Here is a 9,631-nt window from a genome sequence, read left to right on the forward strand (position 1 = left end):
TTGCCCAGTTAATCCCTTGCCAGCAGCTAGGGTGTAACTCACATGTTGCCCAGGTAACCCCTTGCCAACAGCTAGGGTGTAACTCCTATGTTGCCCAGTTAACCCCTTGCCAGCAGCTAGGGTGTAACAAACATGTTGCCCAGTTAACCCCTTGCCAGCAGCTAGGGTATTTGTCACATGTTGCCCAGGTAACCCCTTGCCAGCAACTAGGGTGTAACTCACATGTTGCCCGGGTAACTCCTTGCCAGCAGTTGGGGTGTAACTCACATGTTGCTAGTGGTTGTAACCAGACGTTGTAGTATACTCCCACGGATTCTCTCAAACAAGTCTGTGATCTGTCAATGTTCCCAGGTGCTCTCTCCTGGGCAGTATCAGGTTTCAGTGTTGTCACCTTTGGGTTAGTTCTTTGCTGTTTTATATCCATTTACCTCTATTACTCCCGTTTATTACATTTTTACAAGATGACTAATATGCTGGTAATGAAATATGTTACAGCTTGTACTCTTTTTACGAATAAATATGTTTACTGGTTGACATTGTTAATTGTATGACCATGTGACTTCATGCTGTCAAGATAGACTCCAATGTCAGTTGAATGGCTTGTAACCCTCCTTGTTGGTTTCAGCAAATGGCTAAATGTTTAAGACCTGCATCACTTCAAACATCCCCACACGTTAAGCCGACATGCCCTGATACAGCTGGAATACTGCCGGGGTAAAAGTGGCGTTAAACCAAACTCACTCCCTAGATTAATCAACCCTTGAAACCTAGACTTAATACACGCCTATATATTTACCCAACACACGGGTCCGTTCCATAAAACAGTCTTAACGCAACCCGTAATGCCCATACTTTAACATAAATTTGCGACAGTCGCAGCACTAAGATGATCATAACTCCCATACTTTAACATAGGCTTAAGACTGACGTAGCACATTACGATGATCGTAACTCCCATACTTTAACATAGACTTAAGACTGACGTAGCACTAAGGTGATCGTAACTCCCATACTTTAACATAAAAACTTGCGACAGTCGCAGCACAAAGATGATCGGAACTCCCATACTTTAACTTTGACTTACGAAGTCGTAGCACTAAGGTGATCATAACTCCCATACTTTAACATAGACTTAAGACTGACGTAGCACTAAGATGATCGTAACTCCCATACTTTAGCATAAACTTGCGACAGTCGCAGTACTAAGGTGATCGTAACTCCCACATTTTAACATAAACTTGCGACAGTCGCAGCACAAAGATGATCGGAACTCCCATACTTTAACTTTGACTTACGAAGTCGTAGCACTAAGGTGATCATAACTCCCATACTTTAACATAGACTTAAGACTGACGTAGCACTAAGATGATCGTAACTCCCCTACTTAAACATAAACTTGAGACAGTCGCAGCAAAACGATCGCTTTCTGGAACGTGGCTCAATTAAATACGAGGGTACGGGTGGTCCGAGGCTAGTCGTTATGCACAGTTGCGTTCCTTTGTTGACCAATGATCCTCCCACAAGCTGACACGCCGTGACATAACTGGAATATTCTTCAAAGTAGCATTAAACTCAACACACTCATTCACTGTCCCCAGTGCCTGTATCTACCTCCTAAGATGGAGACTGAGTGGTTACAGTGTGTAACCTGATTAGGTCAGGTTGTGTGGCATGGTTTGTTTTGTCAATGGTTTCTGTGGTCCATACCTCACACATTGACCCTTTAAGCTATATGCATGTAAGACATGTTCCCGAGGCAAGGGCGTTAACTGTCTATAAAAGTCCAGTTTCCACTGTTGAAATTCTAGAGTTACAGTTTGGCTGGACTAACGAGTCTATGCATAGTCCAAATCATTATGTCAGAAAAATCAAGGGTGAACTCCCCAGGGTTTGAAATACGTGTATATCATAGACAACAAATACCAACGATATTTACAACATATTTACAAATACACAACAAAATAAAAATGAATCTATAACACTGTAAATAAAGTCATTCGTTGTTTTCTGAAGAGTTTCAAACTTAACGTACCTGAGCTATCACAGCTCAGACACAGTTCATCGCCAATGGCTACATAACCGCTCATGCGGCGTAACACAACACTCACTCACATGATCATTTCGTTGATTTCAATATCCAAGGGAATTTAAACTTCACATTGCCAGTGTTGTGAGAACCTTGAATTGTCAGCTCTGTGAGAGCCTTGAAGAACGAGTTCAAGTATGCCTCCAAAATGAAGTTACCTACGGGATAGCAGACGCTCTGACTTGCACCAGCAGAACTGGACTCTATCCTCTCGACTTATATGGTGTCTCGCTGAACTTCAGACGGGGAGCAGGGCCCTGTATACCACATACTACTTCATTGTGCTGTTTTGATTCTTTATCATGCTTGGTGTTGTGGAACGTCCACTGTCATCGTCGACGAGTTTTCTGAAAGTCTTTCACGAGTCGCGACATTTCCTGCACTGATTCCAATAACCCTTCTCCATTTGGTGCGCATGCGCCGTGTATGTACCATTTCCGGTCACTGAGGTCCCTCATGTCAAGTTCCTCGACGACATCCGATGGTTTTAGGGCACCTACGTATACAGACACACAAGGATATATAACAAAATGAAGATAGACCAGGATCGGAAAATAGGCCTATTTTCAACCATGTGAAAATAAGTAGAGACATAATTTCTGTATATGTAGTGTCGAGTTGTGTCCCTTGCAATTGACTGTATAAAACACACCTGATATATAAGTCATTGGCTATTATATGCCAGTGGCGTTGGGGTGGCCCAGTAGTCAAAGCGTTAGCTCGTGTCGCCGAAGTCACTGGTTTGACACCACATCCCCACTGTACAATTCATGAAGCCGATTTCTGATAACCCCACTTCGCAACCTGACAGGAATTTGGCTTAACCTGCTTATGGTATCAACCACTTGTTTGCCTACCGTAGGTCTTGACGGCCTGGTTCCCTGGGTATGCTGCGCTGGAGCTACAGTGCAGCGCCAGCGCCGCATACGCAGGAAACCAGGCTGTTGGTCTGATGCTTGTCAGCAGTAATTCACATGGACCATTCTGACGCACCCACCTGGCAAGTCCTGCTTGTTGGCGATCACCACCACCGGTACCCCCACCATCTCCGGCGTACTGCAGATTCCGTGCAGCTCCGACCTGGCTTCCTTTATGCGCAGACGGTCTGCGCTGTCCACCACGTAGATTAGACCTGGGGTTATTTAAGAATCGACTTGATCATTTTTTGCCTTTACGGAAATGTCAACGTAAAAGTCTGTGAGCACAATGTGTGAATACGCATAGTCAACAATAATATCTTCACAGACTGCTTGTTTAATCATTAGGTGAGGTGAAATTGGGTTTAACGTCGCGTATATAGCGACGTGCATGTACGTGTGTGTGTTTGTGTGGCTGCTTGTACTAGTCCGGACTGATGCCGATTTATAGTGCTAGCTCACTGAGATACCATGCCGCAGTTTAACATGAATACCCCACTCAGACACAGTATACTGACTCCGAGCCGACCAGTCCTTGTTTTAACCCCTTAATGCTGAGCGCCAGACAGGGTAACAACAAGTACCATCTTTTAACGTCTTTTGGTATGACGCTCTCCGGGCAGACGCTCTGCCACTAGACCACTGAGGCGGTATGTTTAATCATTAACACACTGTGGATAACAATATGGAACCAGTGACATCGTTCAGCGCAATGATGCACAAACCCCGCCCAGTCTATTATCAGCCAATCAGAAACAGTAGTCCATTAGTGGGCGCGGCCTTTTTTCGACTCCATTTTGGTCGGCAATAACGAAAGACAAGGTGACCCGTGAAGATCCAGTATAGAATAGGTCTCCAGCAACCCATGCTTGTCGTAAGAGACGACTAACGTGATCGGGTGGTCAGGCTTGCCGACTTGATGCATGTGATCGTATCTCATGTGTGTAGGTCGATGCTCATGGTGTCAATCATGGATTGTTTTGTTCAGATGCGATTATTTACAGACCGTCGTCATATAGCTTGAATATTGTTGAGTGCGGCGTTAAACAAAAAAAATACCCAGACAAGGTGCACTGCGAACCGTGGATCATGCCCTCTGAAGTGTGTGGCTCCCCGTGTGAAGTTCTTATATTACACCTACCTTGTGTGTTCAGGTAGTAGTGTGTCCACAGCTGTCTGATCTTCTCCTGGCCGCCAACGTCCCACACCGTGAACGTCACGCCCTTCACCGGAGTGACCGTCTCCACATTGAAGCCAATGGTGGGGATGGTGCACATGCTCTCGTTCAGCTTCAGCTTGTACAGGATGGTCGTTTTACCTGGAACAACACCACCATATTACCGAGACGGACAACATCTGTAATGCGACGAATCCACCCACTGATCATGCTCACTGCGCTACATTATATTCTAACTGCACACTGGTCACTAATATTATGGGTGACATGGGGTTTAAAGTCGCGTCCAAGATTATTGCACTTATATAGCGACGTGCATGTGTGTGTGTGTGTGTGTGTGTGTGTGTGTGATTGTACTAGTCCGTACAGATGCCGACTTTTTAGTGCTAGCACACTGAGATAACATGCCGCATTTTAACATGTATATCCCACTCAGACACAGTATACTTACTCCGAGCCGACCAGTCCTTGTTTTAGCCCCTTAATGCCGAGCGCCAGACAGGGTAACAACAAGTACCATCTTTTAACGTCTTTTGGTATGACGCGGCATGGGATCGAACCCCAAACCCTCCGCTCTCCGGGCGGACGCTCCACCACTAGACTACGGAGGCGGTCCATATTATTACTGACCTAGCACAACAATATCATACCATCATACCATGACAAATATATACGCTTGGTTCGAATTCCGATGAGGATTCTTTTCAGCGACATATCAAGTTAACAAAGTGTCGTTGTACATTGCACATCTTCTGTGGGTCTAAAACACATTATACCACGTCCCTACCTATAGCATGGTATATTTACGAGAGTTCGAGTGAGTGAGTATGGTTTTACGCCGCTCTTAGCAATATCCCAGCGATATCACGGCGGGGGACACCAGGAATGGACTTCATACATTGTATCCATGTCGGGAATCGAACACGGGTCTTCGACGAGCGAACGCTTTAACCTCTAGGCTACCCGACCGCCCCAACTAGAGTTCGAAGTTCTGATTAAACAGATGAAATGTTAAGCCCTGTTGACAAGTGGATCAGTGCAAGCTTAATAACTCCACAACAAAAAGGTATTTAAAGTTGAATACCCCACCCTTCCATTAATACAAAAGTGTTTAAGCACTACATTTTGAATCAGAAATAAAGAATAATAAAACATGGTATATCCCCCTCTATCGTGAAGATGCGGGTTACAATTGATCTTCAGCAAAACATGCTTGTCGTAAAAGACGGCTAACGGGATCGGGTGGTGGTCAGTTTCGATTATTTACAAATCGATTATTTACAAAAAAACGTATACCCCCGAGGTCACCCAATGCCTACCTGCTGCATCCAGTCCCAGCATCAGGATCCGAGCTGGTTCCGATAAAAACTCACTGTAGATCTGCATAAGTCGCGATAGTAACAAACCCTTAGCGATATCACAAAATATCACCTGAACATGATGAATGTTCCTTGAAATGTGCCCTGTTCTGCAGAAACAGTGTAAGTGAATAACAAAGAGTTGTATCACAATTGTCCGTTCCCACTCTGAATTATCACCAGCTATTATCCCAAACGTTCTTTGTCTGACTGCCTCACGTTGATATGACCACACACACCACTGACAACCTGATATACTTCACATTCAGGAAGTCAGGCGGCGAAATATACAACACCAACTTTGCCCTGTCAATTTCTGGCCACGTGGAGTTCTATAAATAGCTCACGACTGCGATGTGGATCGCGACAGGTTGGCGAAAATGACGTCACACGCCTATCACCACAACAAACTGGTCACGTGATTGTAGTCAAAGCACAATAACGTGATCTACTTGCTCACTACCGTAAAGTAATGTTGTGTATACATTACAGTATACAGACAGACAGTTTAGTCATATATGTGGCCAGAAGACCAATAGTTCATCATGTTTACATTAAGGCGTTATAAATGTTATAATGAGCGCACCTTAATATATGCTGTACAAGTAACAAAGACATTTGTTCACAAGATGACTGTCCTCTTGTGAAATATATGATACAATAATAGAGATCGCTTAGATAATAGATTGTCGTCACAAGTCTGCTTTAGCATCAGAAACCCTTCAAACGAAGGCCTGATTACAAAATACTGGGGTAAATATTTCATTCTTATGTTACTGTAGTCTGGGCAAATGATCAACACATGAACTTCACTTTCTGTAGGCCAGGAGTATCTTCTGTTTCCGGAGTTTTGGAAAATCACAGTATACATATTGGATATGTTTAGTCATCTACCGTCTTAAATATGTACGTGTCTATCTATGTGTGTGTGTGTGTGTGTGTGTGTGTGTGTGTGTGTGTGTGTGTGTGTGTGTGTGTGTGCGTGCGTGCGTGTGTGTGTGCGCGTGCGCGCATGCATGCGGGGGTACGTGCGTGTGTGTGTTTAAATGTAACGTCGCATCGGCATTATTTCAGCCATATATCGACGAGAACAAGTTGATATAAACACAATAGAGTCACGAAATTATTTTTAAAAACAAATTTGTCAAACCTATTTGGGCATAACAATAGTCTACCAATAGTAAATCTAACTATTATCCTGTTAATCAATATTGCTCCATATAATTATATCGTACATCACGGATTCCTTTGCAATGTGCTTGTGCATTACCAACCAACACTAATGCATTAGCAACCAACACTCATGCATTAGCAGCCCACACTAATGCATTAGCAGCCAACACTAATGCATTAGCAACACACACTAATGCATTACCCACCAACACTAAAGCATTAGCATCCAACACTAAAGTGCTAGTAACCAACACTAATGCATTAGCAACCCACAATAATGCCTTACCAACCAACACGGATGCATTAGCAGCCCACACTAATGCATTAGCAACCAACAATAATGCATTAGCAACCCACACTAAATCCTTAGCAACAAACACTGATGCATTAGCAAACCGCACTAATGCATTATCAACTAAGACAAATGCATTAGCAACCAACATGCATGCATTACTAGCCAACACTAGTGTATTAGCATCCAAGCTACCCACACTAATGCATTAGCAGCCCATGCCAATGCATTACTAACCAACACTAAAGCGTTAACAACCAACACTAATACATTAACACCCACACTAATGCATTAGCAACCCATACTAATGCATTGGCATCCCACACTGATGCATTAGTGACCCACACTCATGCATTAGCAAACCGCAAAAAAACATTAGCAACCCACACTAAAGCATTAGCAACCAACACTAATGCTTTAGTAACCCTAACCCTAACCTAACCCTGACAAAGTGAAAGTCAGTTTTCTTAAGTATTTGGACAATGATTAGTTTTACATGAATGTAGTACTATTTAACATAAGCGGTGATAAGGAAGCTATTATTTTTATATGCTCGAAATGTCTGTAAACGTCCGTAGTATCATGGATGGATGTCAAGAGTTAAAGTAACATGTTGAATATTCTGTGATGTTCAAGGGACACTGCCTCATCTCACATTTCATCTGGCATTACATCAAGACCAGCTTTCGTGTGAAGATCATATATCAGCCCGGATTCTCGGATGCTTGATGACTGTTGCGGATAGGTGCATATTATTATCTCTGAACAATTTGATATCACCACTGTCATAATAAATTTTGCATTTGATACTGCCACTGACCATTGTACTGCCACTCTATTGTAAGCTGCCATTGTAATTGCTGTGCGGAAATGAATATCGATTTGTAACACTAGTTAATTGTGTAATACAATTGTTGATTGTATACCATTTGTTGGTTTCACACTAATTTCTGTGATGAACATATTTCTTAAGGAAATGCCGTTCAAAGAACATATTTCTTGATTAACATATTATTTCAACTGGATATCGACACCTAACAAGATGTCAGAATCATACATTGATGAGGAATGTTGATATGAGAGATGGAGTGCTAATGATTGGGAGCCAACACTTGGAAGGCTGTCAGTCAACTGTATGAAGGTGCAAGCGGAAAGTTACTGTAAACAACAGTTCTTGCAATAATGTAAAATATCACTTCCTGGTTATATATGACAGAAAACTGCTTATCTCTTTGTTACTGCAATTTAGTCCGTGTACATGACATTTGTCTCCGATGGAGAAACATAACTGTTAATGTTGTCCTATCCATCATGTAATGCACGATTCTCACTGGTACTACTGCATTGTACAAAGTTGCATCAATTAAAAATGCCAGATACAAATATAAAAAAATCAAATATTTTACCTTTAAATAGAATTTCATGAACTGCTGCTGTCCTTATACAACATTGATTTCCCTTTGAGTTAATAGTGAGTAAGTGAGTTGGGTTTAACGACGCTTTTAACAGTATTCAAGTTATATCACGGCGTGTCAGTTAGGAAAGCGTGTAGGAGGAAAGCCCAAAGTGATTGAGGTCTCAGACGTTAAACCACTTTGGTGAAACCAACAAGAACGGGTATGGTACTGAGAAACCTAGAAACGTAATCAGGGCGAGCCGGGATTCGAACCCACAATCATAGGTTTCTGGCGTGCCGAAGGGGCGCAACTCTGCACAGCGAATCGCGACGCCTTAGACAACTGGTCCAACCGTGTCCCCTCTTTGGGTTAATAGGTCGCTCTGATTCACTGCGCTGCTACAGTGTGCCATATTTTAGAAACTCCACGTAAACACAATCCCACTTGTGGTCGAATCCCAATTCCTTGTTACACACGTTCATTCGTCAACACTCGCCCCTTTCCGTAAACTGCGAGAAGCTTTTCCCGGAATGACAGGAACTGGTCACGAATGAGTCACTTCCTGCTTCTCAATTTCCCTCAACACCAGGTAAGTGTGTGTTGTCACAAGGCTTGCGTCTACTTCAGTTATAACGCTACACACCTGTCCTACTGTGTACTGGTAATACCATAAGGATTCATCTAACTAAACAATCATCTCCAGGCAGATTCTAATGACCGGGCACCTAATTAAATGTAACATGTAGGCTAACGAGAATATTTCAAAGATCTACTTTCACTATTGCCTTCGATCGGCCACTTCAATACTGAGACCGATCTCTATGTATGTTTATGTATATATCACGTGTGTCTGTTACAGTTATTCTTACTGACATGATCCCTGACAAATGCTAGAGTAAACCATATGGGAAAATACTTCTACATAACTATATTACTTCACATCTGATATGGTAGTATGTGAACTGTAATAATGTCTCCTACTTTCGATATGGTAATGAGTGGGTGTCACGCCACAACTATGTCACGAGATCGATACACTGCACACACTTCATGTTGTAAAGCTAGCAGGTGACCTCAATTGAAAAGCACCATTCACTATCTGCTCACTGACAGGCCACAGATCCAGAGTATACACAGACGGGAGAATTGGGAGCTATAAAATACCTGTGTATGTCTCCTTTAGGACCGCCGAGAGATGAGAAATACACATTCACACACACGCACGCACGCA

General features: G+C 42.9%; 1 protein-coding gene across 1 annotated transcript; it reads right to left on the minus strand.

The window, feature by feature from the left end:
• Nucleotides 1-2,415: 2,415 nt before the first annotated feature.
• On the minus strand, nucleotides 2,416-7,672 carry LOC139446555 (ADP-ribosylation factor 6-like). The gene is made up of 5 exons (XM_071227856.1): nucleotides 7,659-7,672; nucleotides 5,500-5,648; nucleotides 4,145-4,321; nucleotides 3,084-3,218; nucleotides 2,416-2,582 (listed from the first exon to the last, which is right to left on the minus strand). Exons 1-5 carry the CDS (start codon nucleotides 7,670-7,672, stop codon nucleotides 2,416-2,418), a joined length of 642 nt encoding a protein of 213 aa, XP_071083957.1.
• Between the last annotated feature and the right edge of the window lie 1,959 nt (nucleotides 7,673-9,631).

This window comes from Haliotis cracherodii, unplaced genomic scaffold, assembly GCF_022045235.1.
Source record: "Haliotis cracherodii isolate W230 unplaced genomic scaffold, xgHalCrac1.p SCAF_10, whole genome shotgun sequence".
Classification (NCBI taxonomy): Eukaryota; Metazoa; Mollusca; class Gastropoda; order Lepetellida; family Haliotidae; genus Haliotis; species Haliotis cracherodii.

Coding starts and splice junctions, on each gene's coding strand:
- LOC139446555 (XM_071227856.1), bottom strand. Junction 3,219..4,144: donor CTACTACCTGAACACACAAG/GTAGGTGTAATA, acceptor AAATAACCCCAG/GTCTAATCTACGTGGTGGAC. Junction 2,583..3,083: donor CAACAAGCAGGACTTGCCAG/GTGGGTGCGTCA, acceptor CTGTATACGTAG/GTGCCCTAAAACCATCGGAT.